Source organism: Sinohyriopsis cumingii, chromosome 15 (assembly GCF_028554795.1).
Source record: "Sinohyriopsis cumingii isolate HCF-2022 chromosome 15, ASM2855479v2, whole genome shotgun sequence".
NCBI lineage: Eukaryota > Metazoa > Mollusca > Bivalvia > Unionida > Unionidae > Sinohyriopsis > Sinohyriopsis cumingii.
In genome coordinates this window covers 54,126,067-54,148,184 of record NC_142975.1, presented here as the reverse complement: position 1 = coordinate 54,148,184, position 22,118 = coordinate 54,126,067, and the positions used below count along the sequence as shown (strand labels likewise).

Genomic DNA, 22,118 nt, shown 5'->3' with positions numbered 1-22,118 from the left:
TTGGGACCAACTGGGCTATTCAGGATAGCTTACGGGTGTCAATGTTTAGTAAAATGTACGTACCCATTCACATATGCTGCTAGTGATGTCACTTTCACGTGTAGGTAGGCCCCAGTATGAAGGTGAGGACATGAAAATTGTCACCTACAACAGGGCTATGGATGGAGAGACATCCCTGAGAAATATCGCATAGGCCAGTGGCATCTTTGCAGAATTTTATCCTTTGAGATAAGGTGGGAGATCAAAAGCGAACTTAACCCAGCTCCAAGCCCCAGTCTCCTGCATGATGGTGACTCAAAATTCAGAGATGGGAAGGTTATCTAATATGTCATCATGTAGAGGAGTTTTAACAGCAGGCCAAACAGCATCTACTACTGCCCTTTCACAACTATAACAACTACAACGCCTCGTTGGAGTGTCTATGTTTATCTGTGGTGGAGGCCGACGATCTGGCACACATTCAACTCTACAATTCAATTATTTGTCAAAGGAGCTACCACTTACATATCCTCCAGCAAGCTGTCAGTGCTCTAGAGGTGGTCCAAATGATCTAATTTGTGGTCTTGGTGCAATAATCAAAATTTGCGTGAATGCTCCTTCTACCATCAGGTTGCAATCTCAATGAATAGGTCGTCGAGATTGTCTACCACTTCATTTGCTATTTTCATATCAATTCTAAAGTGGCTGTAACCCAAGGTTATGATTTCATCAGGTACGATCCATTTGTTCGTTTACAGCAGGATGAGGGATATTTTTCTCGTTGTATCGACCCTGATCTTATGCCTATCGTTTTGCATGGTGATGTTGTCGTGAATATATTATTCTCTTCAGAAGAAGAACTCTCAATAGAGGTTATGGGTCAAGTTTTGTTGTACAATGGCTTCTGTAATGCCTTTAGCAGTTCAAGTCTCTTTGCAGCAACCATTTTTGGGGTATAGGCCTACAAACTCATTGGTAGGGGTTGTTACACTCATCTTTAATCTTACCAATAAATTTTCTTAATACTGCTGTACAGTGGGTTATTTTTGGAAAGACAATCATATCATACGGGTTGGCCCATATATGCATAGACATATGGCATCATGGTGTAGAGCAGAAGACTGTCGGTATCAGTATAAAGTAGTTGAGCCTTATTGTTGTATAAAGACTTAATATGTTTGTTGTAAAAGTTATGCATCCATTTTTTAGCAGGGTCCATTATCGACATTCCCATGTAAGCATATGTTTGATGTGTTGCTTCTCAGGTAAATGGCCACCATGGAAATGTTGTCAGTCAGCCTTGAATGATCACAGCACATAAACTGAAGGCTGTGACTAATGTGTCCACAGTAAGAGCCTCTTCCCTTCAAAGGACAAAAATACATTGTATATGGGTCTCAGTAACATACCTTTTCCTTAATGTCATTCAATAAGACTAGTATATAACTATATGGAATTTGTCTTGTTACCAGCATACTGGCTAGTTTTCTTCTGTTGAATGTTTAAGGCTTCAAAGTCAGTCATGATGCAATATGGAATGGACTGCGAAGGATTTGTTTCACCTTCAAGAAGAACGACTCACTTTGGTTTAGCCTTCACAGCCCATAGTAAGAACCTCAAGCAGGTCGGAGTAGAAAGATGGGGAGGCATTGCTGGCAAATGCGCTTTCGCTCCTTAAAGTTGATGGCGTGCGGGCGTTCTTAGGCATAAATGAATATGGGTAGCAGGCACCTCGTTGGCAGGCAAAGAAGAAAATGGCAACAGTAGAATTTTGGTAGGCAACTTATATAAGAAAGTCACCTTGACTGGAATGTCAGTGCCCTCAAAGTTAAGTTTCTTGAGGTACTGCTTATACACATGTAGATCACATTATTTTTTTACACATGGCTGGATAAAGGGTTGATTGTAGTGACCACCAGAAACATTGGTTATTGCTAATTTTAACATTAATAATGACTCTGGTGGTATTATTTTATTTTTTAATGTAGATGTGTTGAATGACATGAAGGCGAAAGCTTTGCATGCTAACAAAATTTCCAGCAAGGTCCTTCTCTCTTGTACCTTTCAAGCCATTCAATGAAATCAGCTTCAAACTATCAACAGCATCCGCCATTTCATTCAGATTCTTGATGGATATGGGATGAATAGTAAAATGGGCTACCATTTCTTCTATACTTTGTTCATCCAGGTCATATATGCTCACAGTGTCTGGAGCAGCGATTTTTTCCAGCTTTTATGACATGATTATGCTATACCAGGTGTGTCATAAGTCATCATAACATGTGTTATTGCCTCTAGGGGTCTGTTTGCACAGCTATTGCAAGCTACAGATTAAAGCCTTTGACAAGGTTGGCCAGAAGTTTGCAGCCTGGAGCTCTAGTCACCGCCCTCAAGGCCTTTAGCCTTGTCCATCATTTAGCAGCATTGGATAGACTCTAGGCCAGTATGGGTGGCTGCACTGAAGCTTGCATGCTTGGCTGCCTCTGATACATTGAAGGTGTTTGCTGCAGGTGTTGGGTTGGCAGCTAGAGCTGGCTGTCATGCTTGTGTGGTCATTACTGCCTGAGTATGGAGTTGATTCTCTCTATTCTAGGCACAACTAGCGAACTGGTATCCCATAAGCCAATTATCTCTCAAATTGGTATGGTTCACCCTTCTGCTACGATGACTGCCAGAAACCCACCTAGCCAAACCTTCCCACCCCCAATCCAACTCCGGCCGACTAGTGATGATCCAGCAAAATATGATGCAAGGTGGAGCCAAATCCCCAATATACAACTAATCTTATGCAGTGAGATCAAGATCATAAGTAGATCTAAGAATGTAGACCCTCTACTGTCATCACAATATGTCAATCAGAACATCCCCATCACACGCTATAAAAGACATGATGGATGACCATATTGAACCGTCCTTATGCCAGTGGTTGTTTCTTTAACAGGATAAATGTGTTGACATCACACAGACTCGATGACATGTCACAATTTAAGCAGGTATAATACACAAACACATGTCATGGTGGGTCCAAGTCAATGTTGCTTACAATTAACCGGATGTTATTCACAAATTGTTTTTGTGGCAGCAGATTTGAATCTCTTCTGTTCAAAGTTAAGTATATGTTATAAACAAACACATATGGTACACTCTACATCAAAGGAAGCAACTTCCTACTGTATTCATCCAATGATAAGCCCAAGCTTGATGATAAGCCACCCTCCTCCTCACACACACATTTTTATCAAAATGTTTGCTAAAATTTGCTAATGATATCAATGTTTGCCAATATATATACCCTCCACTTGTGGACAAATGTATTAAACTTAACACTTGGTCTTAAAATTGGGGACATAGAGTATACACCAGTCAAGTACTTACCTATGAATCAGTGCATACACAGGTCTAAGTACTTGCCTATGAATCAGTTTATGAACCAGTCTAAGTAGTTTCCTATGAATCAGTGTATACAGCAGTCTAACTTATCCATGCATCAGTGTATACACCAGTCTAAGTACTTACCTATGAATCAGTGTATACACCATTCTAAATATGTGCTATGAATCAGTGTATACACCAGGCAAGTACTTACCTATGAATCAGTGTACACACCAGTCTAAATATATGCCTATGAATCAGTGTATACACCAGGCAAGTACTTACCTGTGAATCAGCATACCTACCAGTCTAGGTACTTACCTATGAATCAGTGTATACACTAGTTATTACCAATGAATCAGTGTATATACCAGTCTAAATACTAATATAATTATGAATAAGTGTCTTTACCAGACTAATTGCGTACAAATTGATCAATGAATAACCTAAGTATATACTATGAATGAGTGTAAACACCTGTCTAATTTAAATACCTATGAATCCCTGTACACATATGTATATACCTATTAATCAGTTTATACTCTAGTGTAAATACCTACCTATGAATCATGGTAAGTATTTACTTATGAGTCAGCTATACACCTGTCTCTGTTCTTACCTATAAATGAGTGTAAACACCTGTCTAATTTACATACCAATGAATCAGTGTATACACCATGGCAAGTATTTACTTATGAGTCAGCTATACACCTGTCTCTGTTCTTACCTATGAAGGTGTGTATACAACTGTCTACCTACATACCTATGAATGAGTATATATAAACCTACCAGTATGTACATACCTATGAAAGAGTGTATACTCCTAAGTACATACCTGTGAACCAGTTTTGAGATGACAACCTTCATCTCATGCATTGCAAAATGTTGGCCAATACAATTCCTGTTGGGAAAAAATATATATATTGTATTAAAAGATATGGTAAAATTATATAATAAGAAATATTATTATGTAAAGATTTAAAAAAATGTACAAATGTGCAAACATATCTATTAAATATCTGAAATAAAATTAGCTATCAATGATATGTGATGAAACAGTGTTGTATTGTTAATATAGTTTTGTATGCAACATGTCATTTTTACAGGATCGTACAACATGCATTCATGGATGAAACATGCATTTTTCAATATATCTGTTTCTCAAAGACATCTAGAACAGAATTTAAAAAATCATTTTTAACTCAGCATGATTCTGATTGATCTGTATATCTATTTCAATGTCTCAGTTACTTGTATTCAATTTTAAATTTAGACAATGATTTGAAAATAATTAACTTTTTGAATATATATAAAAATTTGTTTTCAATCTTACAATTACTAGCATTCAATTTTTAAACAATATGAAAAGCTTCTATTTACATTTGGATTTGGCAAAGTTTTGTGTCCTCAGAACAAAATGATCAAAATACATTTCTTAGAGTGTTCAGCCAAAGATTTGAGGATCTTTTTGGACAAAAGATTCAGCATAGATTAATTCAATGGAAAGACTGCCTTTCTATTGGAAATTAGGAGTAGAATTTACTTTTCAAAGATATCTAGAATTGTTGGGAGACAGTGATCTTTGTTATATAATCGTTATGATGACAGTGGGGAACTTGCCAATCTGAAGTAACGATATGAAAGTGTTTACGATGAGTAACAAATTTTTAACGTTGACATAAAAATAAAATTCCATTTTATTACTGAATTTCCACTATATCCTGAAATTCAAATAAAATATTTACCAACCTTTGCATATAAGAAATCCAACTTTAGAAAAATTTAGGCCTCTTATACGAAATGATACTAGTAAAATTATGATGACTAATTTGGCAAGGTTTGCGATAAAAGCCTTAAAGACGAGAGAAAATGTTTTATCAACGACTCCTGCTACATAAGACTCTATATCAATATCACAAAACATGCTCTGTGCAAGTATTAAGGTTATAACAGAATTCATTTGTGTGATCATGGTGTAATATTTACTCTTTTGTCACCCAATTCGGAAAATGGAATAACAATTACTTTCATGTATATATGTTGTTGTTGTATGGTTTAACGCCATTTTTCAGCACACGATAGGCTATACATGGCAGCCAGTATTAATGATGGAGGAAGAACCCGGAAAAACCTCGGAAAGAACCACTGACCCACGAGAAGCTACTGGCAAATTTTCTCACATACCCACATTAGCTGAATCCGAGACTCAAACCCATGCAGACAGAGGTGAGATGGCAGTGATCCGTAATGGAGAGCGCTTTAGACCACTCGGCCACTCGCGGCCCCCATTTATATATGTCACTTCTAATAGATATGATGCTCTTCTGCTATGCATCTTTTTGTACTGCATGATGTAGGGATATGCATCATGGGCCAGTGGCCTGTATTACAAATAAACACTATCATTATTATTATTATTATTCAATATTTAAATTTAAAATTAATCACTTAAAAGATATATATTTTGATGTTATATTTAATAGCATCCAATATTCACATTAGGTTTAAAAGAAGAACATGTATCAAAATATATTTAAATATTTGTTCTTAGTATAAGTTTAAATACATGTATCTATCAAAAAACACTAGTGCAAGGGGATTATGAAAAAACTTGAAGTATTCAAAGCGAGTAATATCTTTTGAAATGGGTAAATCTTATTAAGTCATTATCTCCATTCCAAAATAAAAGTTAATCATAATTCATCTTATTTACAGTCATTGCGTTACGTTGACATGGTACTACAGTATGAAAGCATCACACACAACCATTAACTTTGCACTCCTATGAACGGGTTTCCACTCTTTTTGACACAAATATTTCCAGGCCTTTTCAAGGATTTTTTTACAAGAAAAAATGGTCATGTCAAGATTCACCTATTACCTTTGATCAATGGAATTAATAACCATTTTGGCTCACAAAACTTGAATTCTCAAATCAAAATCTGTTTTTGTTCTTAGACACTCCCATTACAAATGAATTATGACCATGTAATAAACTGCAAAATGTACATCTAGTGCAAAAAGCAAGTTACTACAAGTATTAAAATTCATATAAATTTGCATGTAACTCATTTAGTGTTGCAGAATAATAAATATAACTTTACAAGCTTAACCATAAATGTTGGTATAAATAAAATATTCAAGAAAACCAGTTTTAAAACAAAAAGCCTTAAAAATTATACAGCTTTATATATAAAGAAGATTTCTATTAATAATACAAAAATACACTTATGTAGATCACTGGTTAAATGTCCCTTTCATTTTTTTTATATGACACAGTATATTCATCGCACTTAGTACTATACTATTTATGCTCTTACTAAGACACAACTGAAAACAAAAAGGTATTCACACCTGTTGTCATCAATCTAAACATAATTTTTTATGATTGAACCCATTTATTAGTTTACACTGTGTTCCTGTTTGAGCTTCCTCTGTGACATATTCTTGACTGACAACAAGTAGACAAAATAGGCAAAAGTAAATGATAATTGATGTATGCTACATGTTAAGTAATGTTGGGCCTTGGGGTTTGATAAGAGTGGAAAATGCAAATCAGTTATTCTCAAGGTGTGAGACTGCATCTGATTGGTCCAGATACAAGTAAGTAATAACATTTTCCTCAATACAGTCAACTTTTTTGTGCTCGAGAGTGGAGGAGGAGTGGTTTTCTGCAGTCCTGTTTGCATCTGGTTAGTGCTCTACTTTGGATGTAATCTGTCTATAGATTGATTAGTATATGTATTCATTGTCTAGGACACCCAAAGCACACTCTGTCTATAGATTGATGAGTATATGTAATCATTGTCTAGGACACCCAAAGTAAACTCTGTCTATAGATTGATTAGTATATGTAATCATTGTCTACGACACCCAAAGCACACTCTGTCTATAGATTGATTAGTATAAGTAATCATTGTCTAGGACATCCAAAGCACACTCTGTCTATAGATTGATGAGTATATGTAATCATTGTCTAGGACACCCAAAGCACAGATTGTTGCATTGAAAATTGCTCATACAACCGGTGGATTTCTACATATTTAGCAAGGTCTGATGGCATATGTCACTGCAAAGGCAAGAGTTGAGGTTTGAAGGTTTCTACTGATGATACTACTTAACAATGTGTTACCAGAGCGAATGCGAACTGCCAAATAATAAACAAAGAATTATGATGACACAATAAAAGCGTGTTAGCTTTACATGTTAAATGGGGACATGAGGCAGATAAATTTTAGTCTTCTCCAACATTTACCATCATCATACATCGCAGGAAATGTGTTGGCAGTGTGATGCTAAACTTATCTTCTGCAAAACAATGATACCATTACGGAGAGGACTAAGGAGTAAGCAAACTACTTCACAAACCCAATTGTCTGAGCACTTGGATTGACTATACAAATATACATGTTTAGGGAGTGCACCAAAATAGTCTATGTGGCAATTGTATTTCAAATGTCTGAAAGGTTTTGCAACCTCCAACAAAGCCAGTATGAACTCAATACATTTAACTCTGTTACGTACTTTTAGTACTTAAGTGGTGGCTGAAAATTTCCCGTTTTTCTCCCAACTTTGATTGTAATCTGCAACATTAGAGGGCTTATCCTGGTTGGGAACATACTTTTCATTCTCCCAACATTTTTCTGATTTTCCAAGTAACATGGGAACCCTATAATGTTACCCTGTTATGTTATAATGAGTGTTGCTGTTAGTAGCATGTGCCTCCAAATGAGGTATTTTAGTACAAGATAAACACCTCTTAATTTCCTCCATGCATTGCACATGAAAATGAAAAGGATTCATGTTTGAACTAAAAATAAATTATTTTATCCCAAAAATTTAGTTTTAAAGTGTAATCATTCAGGTTTTAATGCTTAAAAGCAGTGTGGAATACTAACATTGATAATGAAATATCACAGACAAAAAAACTTGAAAAATGTAAATAAGTCTCAATAAACCTGAAATAGCAAATGGCAATGATAGTCATAGTCATGAAAAATTTGCATGCTATATTAACTTGTTTGGTTTGAAATATTTGCAGCTTTTTAAGGGTCAAACAGTTTTATTTATGCAGGTTAATTAAAAAAAAATAATCACTGTTGTTTACTTAATTTGAAAATTACCGAAAGTAAAGACGCAGTAAAATCCAATTAAGTCTAATAATACATTTCAAAAAATTAAATGTAATTTTTTAAACTTTGGTTGCATGCAACAAGAACCCATCCTGCCTTTGACCACAAGATCCCTCCTGCAAAAGTGAAACACAAGTTTTTCAAGAGACTGATGCTCTACTGGGCAAAACAAATTTCCAGGAATTTAAGATTAGACCATTTCTTCCTTTTAACTGTCAAGTGTTGAAACTATTTCTGATATTCTTCAGTGATAACAAAGTTTTATAAATTAGTCTCTGTCGTGCACATATTGGAATGCAGATTGACACCATCTTCATTCAGGACAAAGTAGACATCATTAAAAGCATTTTAGTGAAAACCCGCTATCATAATTATCATCCATTCAGAGACAGTGCTGATCACAAGATTTTTAAGAAAGTCATCTTGGTAACCATAGTGGATATACGACTGGCACAATTTTCATTAGGAACCAACTAGGTATCATAAAAAGTCTATTATTGAGAACCTAACATTGATTTAGCCATCCATTTAGTGCATAGCATAGATAACAATATTTTCAATATATGACTTTCTATTCAGAAGTAGCAATAACAATATCCTCAAGATGGCTGCTGTGATGACCATATTGGACTTTAGATCACCAACATAGCTGGACGACATCATATGATGACATCAGGTTAAAATTCTACATCAATATGACTTTCTGTTCAAGTACAATTGTGGAAACGAGATTTCTAAAATGGCTTCCATGACGGCCATGTTAGATGCTAGATTGTCACCATCTATATTTAGGATCAGCTAGACTCTATAATAAGTCTTTCAGTGAAAACCCCATGTTGATACAGCCACCCATTCAGGAGGAGTATTGATATGATTTTGCAGATGGGGTAGTGATAATAAGATTTTCAAGACAGCTGCCATGGCAGTCCTACTGGACTTCAGATCAGCATCATTTTCACTTAGGATCAAATAAACATTTTAAGAAGTCTTTCATTGAAAATCCCTTGCTGATACGATATTCAGGACTAGTAATAATAACAAGATTTTCAAGATGGCTGCCATGGTGGTAATATTGGATAACAAATAGGCACTATTTTCATTAGGACCAACTAGACACTATAATAAGTCTTTCAGTGAAAGATCCACGTTGATATGGCCATGGTTCAAGAATACTGATAACACAATTTTAAAGATGGCCACTGGCAGCTATACTGATTATCTGAGCAGAACCATTTTAATTTATGTCCAACTAGACCATGGAGTGAATCTGTTGTAATGTTTCAAGGCAATCTTCCAAGCAGTTTATGAAAAGTAGTAATAACAAACATGTCCTAATGGATGAACAGACGATAGACAAAGGATAGAAAACCGTCCCATAAGTAATTCTGACCTATGATGATAATTGCTAATAAAACAAACCCTACCATTGTTTACAATGATGGCAAGTATCTAAGTTTCAGTATAAAATTTTACAAAGGAACTGACCTTGGCCCAGCAGAGAATGGCACAAATTGGTAGGAATCCAATGTCACTGAATTCTCATTGGAGAACCTCTCTGGAATAAATTCTTCTGGATTGTCCCATACATCTTTGTTGTGGTGGAGATTGAGGAGTAGAACAGATACAACAGTACCAGCAGGAAACACATGTCCATCGAGTTCAAAATCTTTAGTAAATTGTCGCTGTATACTAAAAACTGGGCAGTGAAAGCGCATGCCTTCTTTGATGACCATTGTCAAGTATTCAAGCTTTGGCAGATCTTCCCTGAAATGTATGCGTCAAGGATCTCACATCAGTTTTCAATGAAATATGGAATTCATGAGTTGAATAATATAATTTATTTTATGTTAGTCCATGAAATATTGGATTTTCCAAGAGACATACATTTGATAATTCACTTGATTTAAAGAGTGAAAAGATAACATGTAATGCAGCAAGCTGATGGAGAACATGGTTTGAAATAGGGATCATATCAAAATCAACACAGTTTGAAATAGGGATCATATCAAAATCAACATATTTGAAATAGGGATCATATCAAAATCAACATATTTGAAATAGGGATCATATCAAAATCAACACAGTTTGAAATAGGGATCATATCAAAATCAACATATTTGAAATAGGTATCATATCAATATCAATATGTTTGAAATAGGTATCATACGAAAATCGATAATGCATTAAACATCATTGTACTTTGGAATGTTAACTGCAATATAGTTCAACATTTGCTCTTTTAAATGCAAGTTCTGAAGTCATTTAACACAGCTATTGAATGGCCAATATGCTTACCTTGTAATCAAGCTTAATTGAGGCAGGGAACTAATTATCTACTAAAACTTGGTTGAGGCAGGGAACTAGTTTTCCCCATGTGCCTGTCTCTGGTAGAGGCTACATTATATTTTTTAGAAACCACAAGACCACTTCACAGATATTGCAATGAAATAATTATACATCAAATGAAATAATTGGTTTCAGTTAAAACAATTATTTTCCAGGTCTGAACATGAGTTTCCTTTGGCTTATTAGAAAAATTCCCAAGGTCTGATTTGAGTCTTTTATGGTAACTTTTAGTTGATCAAGAAGTCAGTTGTGTCAGACATGTCAGGGATGTATTAGTATGAGAAATTCCTGAGACCAGTAATCAACATATCTAAATTTTATTAATTTAAATTGAACTCATATCTTTGTGATACAGACGGTTAACAAATCACTTCCCATATATATTTCTGAGATTGTCACTGCATTTAATGAACATGTATTTGAGTTTCTGCCCATAATCTTCAGTTTTCACCATTAGAAGAATGTTAATGTGTGTACTGAGTTTGACAGGAAAAACACTTCATTACTTTGATTTTTCATTTGCATCAGCTAGAGATTTACGAATGACCCCAACAATATTATTTGATTAGTTTAAGATGAATTTATTCAGTGTTTTCAATGTAACTTTTCTGTGAGTAGGTATGACAATAAATACAGATGTAGACAAAGAAAAGAGGATTAACAGACACCTTTATTGACATCAGCAACTATTCAAATCCTTTTTGAATAAAACAATAAATAACAATGTAGACAAAGAAAAGAAGATGGACTGATACCTTTCTTGACATGGACAACAATTAAAGCCCTTTTCTTTTATTGACATCAGCAACTATTCAAATCCCTTGTGAATAAACAATAAATACTGATGTAGACAAAGCAATGAGGATGATCTGACACCTTTATTGATATCAGCAACTATTCAAATCCTTTCTGAATAAATAATTATACCAAAGTAAACAAAGAAAGGTGGGTGGACTGGCACCTTTATTGACATGGACAACTATTCAAATCCTTCTGAATAAACAATAAATAAAGAAGCAGACAAAGAAACAAGGATGAACTGGCACCTTTATTGAAATTGACAACGTATTTTGTATTTGAATACATTCAATGAATATTCAAATAGCAAAATTTGGTTTTCTCTTTAAGCCTGTTTCAATATATTTTGTGAACAACAAACATTTATGAGAGTTGCAAATAAGCATAAAGAAAGGAAGTATCTTTAAAATAAATTAAACAGTGGGTACCACTGCAAATCAGCTGATTCGCTGTCATGAAGGACACTGTTTATCTCTTCATAAACTTTACTCTGGATCTCTGGATGTTCAGCCAAGGAGTAGAGTGTCCAGGATATAGCACTGGCTGTTGTGTCATGACCTTTTGAAGAATAACAATTGAATAAAATAACAAGGAAATAAACAAGTACAATATTTACTAAAACAAATCTTTCATTTGCGCTAAAATGTTGCTGTCTGTTGTGTATAGTGTCACATTAAGACGTTACAAAGTAGTGGCTAATGTGGGCATTACCAATGCTGAAGGTCATGGAAAAGTGTTGCGTAATGACAAATGGTGGTACTACTAATGATGAAGGTCATATAAAGTATGTCTTATTGGCAAATGTATGCATTACACCTGGATCTGAATGTTTCAGAAAGTATGGCCTAGTGGCAAATGCTAGCATTAATAATAGTGGATCAGAAGGTCATAGAAAGCATGGCTTAGTGGCAATGTTGGCACTATTATCCTGAAGATCATAGTGAAATATGGCTTATTGGCAAATTCATGCACTACTAATATTCAAGGTCATATATAGTACATATTAATAGCAAAGGGTGGTACTAATGCTGAAAGTCATAAAAAGTATGGCTTAGTGGCAGATGATGCATCATTAATGCTGGATCACTGATGCAGGATCTGAATTTTATAGAGCATGTGTCAAATCTATTCATTACGAATTTTTAATTTCATAACAAAATATAGCTTTGTGGCAAATGTAGGCATTAATAATGCTGAAGGTCATAGAAAGCATGGCTGTGTGGCAAATGTAGGCATTACTAAAGCTGAAGGTCATAGAAAGCATGGCGGTGTGGCAAATGTAGGCATTACTAAAGCTGAAGGTCATAGAAAGCATGGCTGTGTGGCAAATGTAGGCATTATTAATACTTAATCAGATGGTCATGGAAATTATGGCTTAGTAGTACATAAAGGCAATACTAACGCTAAATTAGATGGTCATAGAACGTATGGCAAATGTAGGCATTTCTAAGGCTGAAGATCATAATGAAATATGGCTTAGTAATGAATACAGCCAATACTAGTACTTAACACCATAGAAACTATATCTTATTGACAAATTCTGACACTACTAATGCTGAAGGTATGCAAAAGATGTTGTAGTGGCAAATGTTGGCCTTCCAATGCTGAATGTCTTAGCATTAGTATGACTTAGCAACAGTCCTAATACTGTCAGTCACATAAAATAAGGATTACTGACACGTGATGGCACTACCAATGCTGAAGGTCATAGATATTTTGACTTATTGTCAAAAACTGGCATTACTAATGCTGAGGGTCATAAAATGCATGACTATGAAGCAAATGAAGGCACCATTTTTGGATCAGATATGTACTAATAATGCAGGATCAGAAGGTCATATAATCTATGGCAAATCTAGCCATTACTAATTCTGAAGGTCATATAAAGTATAGCCTAGTGATTCATGTTGGAACTATTAATATTAATGCTGATGGTCATTCAAAGTATCGCTTAGTGGCAAATCTAGCCATTACTAATACTGAAGGTCATATAAAATATAGCCTTGTGGCAAATGTTTGAGCTACTAATGCTGAAGGTAAAAAAAGAATGACCTAGTGGCAAACGAAGGCATTTCAGTGCCGGGTCAGAAGGTTACAGAATGTATGGTTTACTGGCAAATGTAAATGCTAGTAATGGTTGAAAAAAGACTCAGGTTCCTTCCCAAAATTGTAAGCCACAGCAAAACTCCTCTACATTCTTTTCTCACCTTTCACTCTTTGTGAGATGATTTCATCATTTGTAATTAATAATAATAATAATAATACCGAGGACTTAGTGTATATATATATATATATATATATATATATATATATATATATATATATATATAGAGAGAGAGAGAGAGAGAGAGAGAGAGAGAGAGAGAGAGAGAGAGATATTTACCACATACATTAAAAATAACACGATTTGGAAAGTTGTTGGTATAAAGAAATTCTATTAACCAATATTATTGGTATATCAAAATGTGATCTGCCCATGGCACAATAATACGCTTATATAAAAACATTTTTGCAACTGTGTGCTGACGATTCTACGCCTATAAATCAATAATGAATTTCCACTCATTAATTATTAGCAGCGACACATGAAAATAACAAAATAAGTATTAATAAACGCCAATTCCTACATGAATTTAACATGGTCCAAAATTTCATAAAAATCCTATCTTATTTTCCATTCCCTCCCCCCTCACATGTATAAGGAACAAGATGTACAGAAATTTGGAGTGAGAGAGAAAAAGAATTCGAGCTTGATAAAATCCTTGAAACTGAACTTGCACCAACTTACCTACAAGATTCATCGTAATGGTATATGTACACTTTCATTCCTTGGAATTTATCTACATTGTTTATATAATCAATGATACAAAGTTGCAACAGCCTATTGATACTATACAGTAAATTTATTGGTTATGAGACACACAAAATGTAATGTATTTAAAGTATTTTTGTTGCTGTTGTTGTTTCTTAAATCTTTTATAGTGTTCTAAAAATTGATTATTATTAATTAAACATCAAAATGTTCAAAGGCCACACCCACCCCCTCTCATTCTCTCTCTATCTCTGTCTTTCTCTCTGGACCATTCTAGCAAGATAAGGGTGAAAATCAATGAAAAGATGAGAATAAAGATAATGTCTCTGCATTTATGAATGATGGTACAAGTTAAGTCAAATTGATCAAAGGAAAAGGTGAGAGAGAAAGAGAGAGAGAATTTTATGCTCGTTAGTAATGTTAATTAAAGCAGAATAATGACTTAGATCAACTGAAAAATAAATTAAAAGTTTTAATTACCTCTCGTTGGTTCGACGTTTCGCTTAGTTTCACAATATTCCACAACAATTTCCATATGCCAGTACATCAATGACTGAGCATTCAGTGTTCAAGAAGCTAAATATGTATTTGAAGTTCTCTCCTTCTTCATTAAACCATCTTTTATGTTTAAAAGTGTGTCTTATAGTGATTTAATAAATGTGAATAAAAATAGAAATGAAAAAAATGAAAACTATCAACTTTTTAATTTTCAAAGATGAATGTGATTAGCCACACAAGGCACATAGCTATATTTTGTAGCATAGATGTGGAGTTCATTCACTCAGTCAATACACAGTTGCTTGTAGTCAATCTTAACTCTGCTCAAGAGACAAATATATGTATTTGTATGCAATATAAATAAAATATATGTCTAGTATGTACACTGTATCAATGATATGCCACTCGATGCATACATTTTTTATTACAAGGAAACTTGGCAAGCCTTGTTTCCTTTTGAAATTTTGTTTATTCATCTTGTGGTATATCACTAATACAGCATACATACTATATATATATATATATATATATATATATATATATATATATATATATATATATATATATATATATATATATATATATATATATATATATATATAAATCAGTAAACAAAGAACTAGTTTGAGGTAAAGAATGTGAATGAGAAAGTCTTTGTGTCATAATCTAAATGGCTTCAGTTTTGTCACCATTCATCTTCTGATTTTGTATGTCATACATGACTTCAATCTTCTGATTTTGTATGTCATACATGACTTCATATTGGAAATGGACCTCTCTAGATCAGAGATTGTTGCATCAACTTCAGTCTGGTGATACAATTTGTATATTTGTGTGTCATCAGAGACACCGGATGATTTATCACACTTGATAGGGGCTGCGTGATTAGAATGAAGAGAATAGGTTAAGGAACAGAACCCTGTAGAATATCAAAACAGATCAGCTGGTCTGGAATATTTTCAATTTACATACACTGTCAGTGTCCTCTGACTAAGTAGGCTGTACCAAATAGTCAAAGAAAGTGAGGACTGTAATCTTAACATTTTAGTTTTAGTGTGGTGGTGTGCAGACTTAAATTGATAAAAAGTCTATCTAAATTCAGATGAGATTCAAGTTGGGTATAACATTTTTAAGATTTGCAACATGAATGGGAGGTTAGAAACAGGGTGATAGCTCTTTAATTTTTAGGGTCAATCATAATGGTTACTTCAAGAGTAACTTTACAATGACATTTTTGAAAAATGATGGGAAGTATTAACAGTCTTAGTTAGAGAAGGCAGAGCTGAATCTAAGCAATTGAGCAACAGTTGGAATCAGTTCAGGTTTACAAATACATGATTTTGGGATTCACTTCATCAGGACTCTGTGTAAGAAATCCTTAGAGACAGGCTCAAATTATTCTGTTAAAGGTTCCCTTTGAAATTCTGTATGCCCACTGTGTGGCCATGATCAGTCGATTCAAATTGTGTTGTCAAGTTGATCTATGACTTTTGATACTATGTCACAGAACAGAAAATATATTAACAGATGTAATCTCTTATACAATGATGAGTAAGGGTTTTTAGGAAGTGAAAATTGTATTGGCTCAAACAATCAGCATAACGAGGTTATATTGGCCTTCCAAGACAATTTTATTGGGGCTTACTTTGAATGGTTATTCATGAGAAATAAGGAACTTTTATTACATGCAGCCATGGGTGAAACGAGCATAGTGGATATTTGCATGTAGTATGTGATGTTATCACCATACAGACTAACATATGTACATATTTATCTGTATTATATACATTGCTGCTGATGTATAAATGGATAATCAAGAGTGGCAGACCTTTTTTATGATCCAAACGACATTGTTAAGCATACCGTTTATTTTTTACTTCTTGCAATATTTTCCTATTTTACTCTAAACAAAAACAGTCTATTATTAGTACTACACACTAAGAATGATAAGCATCACCATGATTGGCATTTCAATATTATACACTAATTTTACTGACTTCAAATTGTAAATTATCATAAATGTGGATCACCTTCCTTTATTGCAGATAAATATGGCCACTATAAAATCCATACTTTGTTGTCAAATATTATGGACAATAAATGTATAAACATGCAAACATGTTTCATCCCATGAAATTATTTTCCCTGATATGTATCGACAAAACTCCTTGTAAGGATTTGTCAGATAAGAATATACAAAAGTTAAATGAATAACAAAACTGTGTTATCAGTAATGTAAATTTCAATGAATGTTATCATCTTAAGATCTTTGCAGGTGGAAAATTAAGGAATCTCAATTTTCATGTTGATCACCTCTTTTTATTTTTTTATTATCTTTAATTTTCAAACAGAAATTTATGTACCTTTTCATGCACACATTTTCTCTTATCAATTTCTACTTTTTGGATACAACTAAAATGTGTCTATAGGATATGGATGCCCCAGTGGCCCCAGCTCCCATCCACCTTGAATGAGTGCTGCAAGCAGAAAAGGCAGTTCCCCTCCCTTAAAGCTTATACGAGTACTGCCAGTAGAAAAGGCAGGTCCTCCTCCCCTCCATATTGAATAACTACTGCATGTCGAAAATGTAGAGCCTCGCCCATCAAGCTTCACTGAGTGCAGCAAGTATAAAAGGCAGGTTCTCCACCTTTCCACCTTGAATGAGTGCAAAAAGGCAGGTTCCCCACCATCCACCTTGAATGAGTGCTGCAAGCAGAAAAGGCAGTTCCCCTCCCTTAAAGATTATATGAGTGCTGCCAGTAGAAAAGACAGGTCCTCCTCCCCTCCATATTGAATGAGTACTGCATGTAGGAAAGGTAGGTCCCCAACCCTCCAGCTTGAATGAGTGCAGCAAGTACAAAAGGCAGGTCCCAAACCTCCACCATAAATTAGTGATGCAAGGAGAAATGCAGATTACCCACCCCTCCACCTTGACTGAGATGTATCATATGCAGAAATAGTCTGGGCAGCAAACTATGCATCAGACATCATCAGTCACAGAACCGGTGAGAGTTGGCAAAGACTTCCAAGGCAACAGTCATATGCCACATAGCAGAGCCAGTGATGGCATTGCAGTCTTCCATGGCAATGTGCAAATGCCACATAGCAGAGCCAGTGATGGCATTACAGACTTTCAAGGCAACATTCAAATGCCACATAGAAGAGCCAGTGATGGCATTACAGACTTCCAAGGCAACATTCAAATGCCACATAGCAGAGCCAGTGATGGCATTGCAGTCGTCCATGGCAATGTTCAAATGCCATATATCAGAGCCAGTGATGGCATTGCAGACTTTCAAGGCAACATTCAAATGCCAAATACCAGAGCCAGTGGTGGCATTTCAGATTTCCAAGGCAACATTCAAATGTCACATAGCAGAGCCAGTGATAGCATTGAAGACATCCAAAGCAATGTTCAGATGTCACATTGCAGAGCCAGTGACAGCGCTGCAGTCTTCCAAGGCAATGTTAAAATACTAGATTGCAGATAGATACAGTATGAATAGAACAAAACGCTCCTGTCTCCTATCACATGACATTGAGAAAGATTTTTTTCCCTGCTGCTGTTTTATCATCTCTGCAAGATATTCAAATGACTACTTCTTGCTACAGTATGATGAGACAACCCTGATAATTGAAATGAATCGTCTAATCAGATATTGGCCAAAACATATGATGAAGTCCGGTACAGGTTTATTTGTAGATTGTTTTGTTTTTGATGTTGTTGTTCTTAAATAGAGATGGGAAGTCAGCTGCCACAGTTATTGTTTAATCCTTGCAGGATTATTCCCTAATTAATTTTTAATCTCATTAAGAAGTGATGGACCAAAAATGAAGAAAACAAAAATGTCCAGACGTTTGAAAGATGCTAAATCTGAATCTCATTGATGTGGATATGTATATATTACTAGTTAAGTAAAATTATTTCTTCAATTTTTCATGCAATATTCTAGACAGCAATTAAATTTCCTTTCAAATTCATTAAGAATACATCTTTGCATGAGCCATCTTGTAATTTAAATTAACATCCATTTTATTAATTATACAGTGTAAGAAATACAAAAGATGTTGAAGAAATTGCATAAATTACAGTATAATTACATCTTCCAATCCTGTAATTACCTGCAAATAAAAATGTATCCACCTCATTCTGGATCTCCTCATGAGTAAGACCAACCCCACTTTCATCTTTAGCAGTCAACAGGATGTCCAGAAAATCCAGGTACTTCCTACTGGACAAACCATCTTTCCTCTGCAGACACAAGACATAATACTGGTGATTAGAGCTTCATTTCTCTTTTGGATACAAATAATACAAAGATGTGGAGAAAATATGTTTTTATATCAGCCCAGTATTTTATATACAGTGTTATATACTCTATTGTCTTAAACTAAGTAACTGAAAGAAGCAAAAACACCACACGTTTGGTAAAACTTAACAAATAATTTAATGATCTAAGTTATAAAATGAAACTTCAGAGGAACCTGCAGTATTAAGAATTGAATAAAAAATAATCCTAGACATTTCAGTCACAAATCCCAAAGAATAATGTCCGAAATGAACTCCAGGTATAGAATGTGCTGATGTACCAGTACCCTTGTTTGTGCTTAAGTGCCAGTGGTCTTGATGTATCATGATAGCATTATCCAAAGCTGCTTTGAATGAATTTTTAATAATCTCGAAATGTTTAAATTTTCTCCCAGAAATGAAAAATTAATACAAATATGAAGGGTTTAATTTTTAAGTTATAGCAGATGTAATGATATTGTTTATTTTGAAAAGGACAAGACATGCAAGAACAAATTGTTTTTTAAAAGCATATTAAAAAAATATAACCAATAACCATTTTTGTTTATGAAAGATGAACTTACCAGTGTTTCTGTTCGCTTGTCAATTATTTCTTTGGCTACTTCGTGTACGTATTTGCAGTTCTTTCGGAATTTTCTTCCCCTTGAACTCAAGTAGAAGATGAAATCAGGAAACAAGTAGGGTGTCCTGGTCATAAGAAGTAAATTCTTACTGGTAAATATAAATCCTATGAAAGAAAGAAAGAAAGAAAGAAAGAAAGAAAGAAAAGCAAGACAAACTGAGAAAGAGAAATGGACTCAAACAAATGTACCTCTTCCCATGCATATTGTAAGAGCTATGATGAATGGCCCTGTAAAAGTTTATACTGGAAATTAAACACATAATCCTAGCACGGATACCATTAATCAGTTCTTGGGCTCAATTAAAGAGAAAGCAAGGTCACCATTTAGTTGGTTTTGTTATTTGTTTAAAAATTAATTTGTATCTTGCTATACTGAATGAATACAAGGCATGTTATATAATCCGTCATTTCCAACTTATCTTATGGGATACAGGAAATCTTTCTTAAAACAAGTTATCTTATTGGATAAAGGAAATCCAACTTAACAATATCTATGGGATACATGAACATTGCCTTAATCCAAATTTTATTACTGTATAGAAGGAAATCCATCTTAATCTAAACTATTAATCTAAATTATCTTGTGGGATACAGGAAATCTGTCTTAATATGATTTATCATATGGGATACAGGAAATCTGTCTTAATACAATTTATCTTATGGGATACAGGAAATCTGTCTTAATACAATTTATCTTATGAGATACAGAAAATTCATTTTAACACAAATTACCTTATGTGATACTGAGAAATCTGCCTTAATAATATCATCTTAGAGGATACGGAAAATTCCATCTTAATACAAATTATCTTATGGTATACAGGAAATCGGTCTTAATGCAATTATCTTATCAAAAACAGAACATTTGTCTTAATAACATTTTCTTACGGGATACAGAAAATACATGTTAACACAAACTATTTTATGGGATAGAGGAAATCTGTCAACCAAATTATATAAAGTGACAGATGGAAATCGCTCTTAATACAAATTATTTTATTTGATACTGGAAGTCCGTCTTAAAACTCCTATATTAATGAAACATGTTTATAAGAATTTTAAAATAAGTTTAGGAAAGTTTTTGAATAACTTCACTATTTCCTCACAAAGGCTAGAAAAGAAAAAAAAAAAATAATTTTACAAGTATGCCTGAAAGCAATCATTCATGCAAGATCTTCAATTAATGTGAATGATTCTGCTCTGAATTTCAACATGTTAAAATTTCATTCACTTACATAACTTGAGAAATGAAATTTGGAATAAATATGTGTTGTACTTTGTCGGAATTATACAATGTTTTTGATACATGGTAGATTTTTATACATAAGAGAAATTCCTTTCAAGGAAGTTTTTTACGGCATCACCATGTTAATTAAGTTGTTTGTAAATTACCTTCATTTTCTAAAGTTTTTCATGAAATCCAGTACACTTTATGTTGATATATACAAAGACCATCTTATATAACGTTACGCACTCCAAAAATGAGTCTAGGTTATGTTGCATTTCTGGAAATACTTGCATCTGAAAGAAATGACTAGAATTTTTACTCTAAATGTTTATTCAGAAATGGCTGAATCACACCTGTTTTTTCTGTCTTCCTATGCAAAAATGCTGAGGTTCAACACATTAAAATTGTCCTTTTCTTTAATATTAATTGCTGCTTTCAATTGAATGCAAGTTACCATCTTTACTGTTAGTATATATATTAGCAGGAAAAAGGAGAACAAATAGACGATTTTCTTAGGGACTGCAGTGGAATGAGATAACCGCTCATTAGTTCAATTAGTGCAGTGAAAACTTTAAAGACAGGTGTCAAGTATAGGGATTGTCTTTTATGACCTGTTCTGCTATAATGTGTATAATTTTTCACTCTAATTATAGAAATTGGAATTGTGCAAATCAGATCAATATTTTGACCCTGTTTGGTTGTACATCGATGGGTACACATCAATTACTAATAAATCATAATATTGTTGCTAATTTAATAAATCAGCTAATTTAAATATAACTTTAATGCCTAGCTGATTAGCAAATGACACATTGTGCATGTATGTTGCTAAAATTGTGAATAAATATTTGGAATCTTATGCATCTCACTAAACTGCAACCAAACAAAATTGTTTTCATTAGAATTTATAAAGAAACTACAGTAAATACATGTTTAATATTTATCAATGGTAGTTTATATGCCTATGTATTAAATACTCAGTTAAGATTTTTTGCATTAATCTTTTTTCATGTACAAAGGAT

At 34.0% G+C, this 22,118-nt stretch overlaps 1 protein-coding gene across 2 annotated transcripts in view; it reads right to left on the bottom strand.

Annotated features, from left to right (window-relative positions):
- Nucleotides 1-22,118, bottom strand: part of LOC149781816 (cytochrome P450 4F6-like) — a 72,251-nt gene that overhangs the window by 3,308 nt on the left and 46,825 nt on the right. For both annotated transcript variants that reach the window (XM_089935988.1, XM_089935989.1), the window contains 5 exons: nt 19,810-19,933; nt 19,060-19,189; nt 12,056-12,185; nt 9,969-10,247; nt 4,187-4,252 (listed from right to left, as the gene is read on the bottom strand). In XM_089935988.1, coding sequence (XP_089792114.1) covers nt 4,187-4,252; nt 9,969-10,247; nt 12,056-12,185; nt 19,060-19,189; nt 19,810-19,933 — 729 coding nt within the window. The remainder of the gene's footprint in view (nt 1-4,186; nt 4,253-9,968; nt 10,248-12,055; nt 12,186-19,059; nt 19,190-19,809; nt 19,934-22,118) is intronic.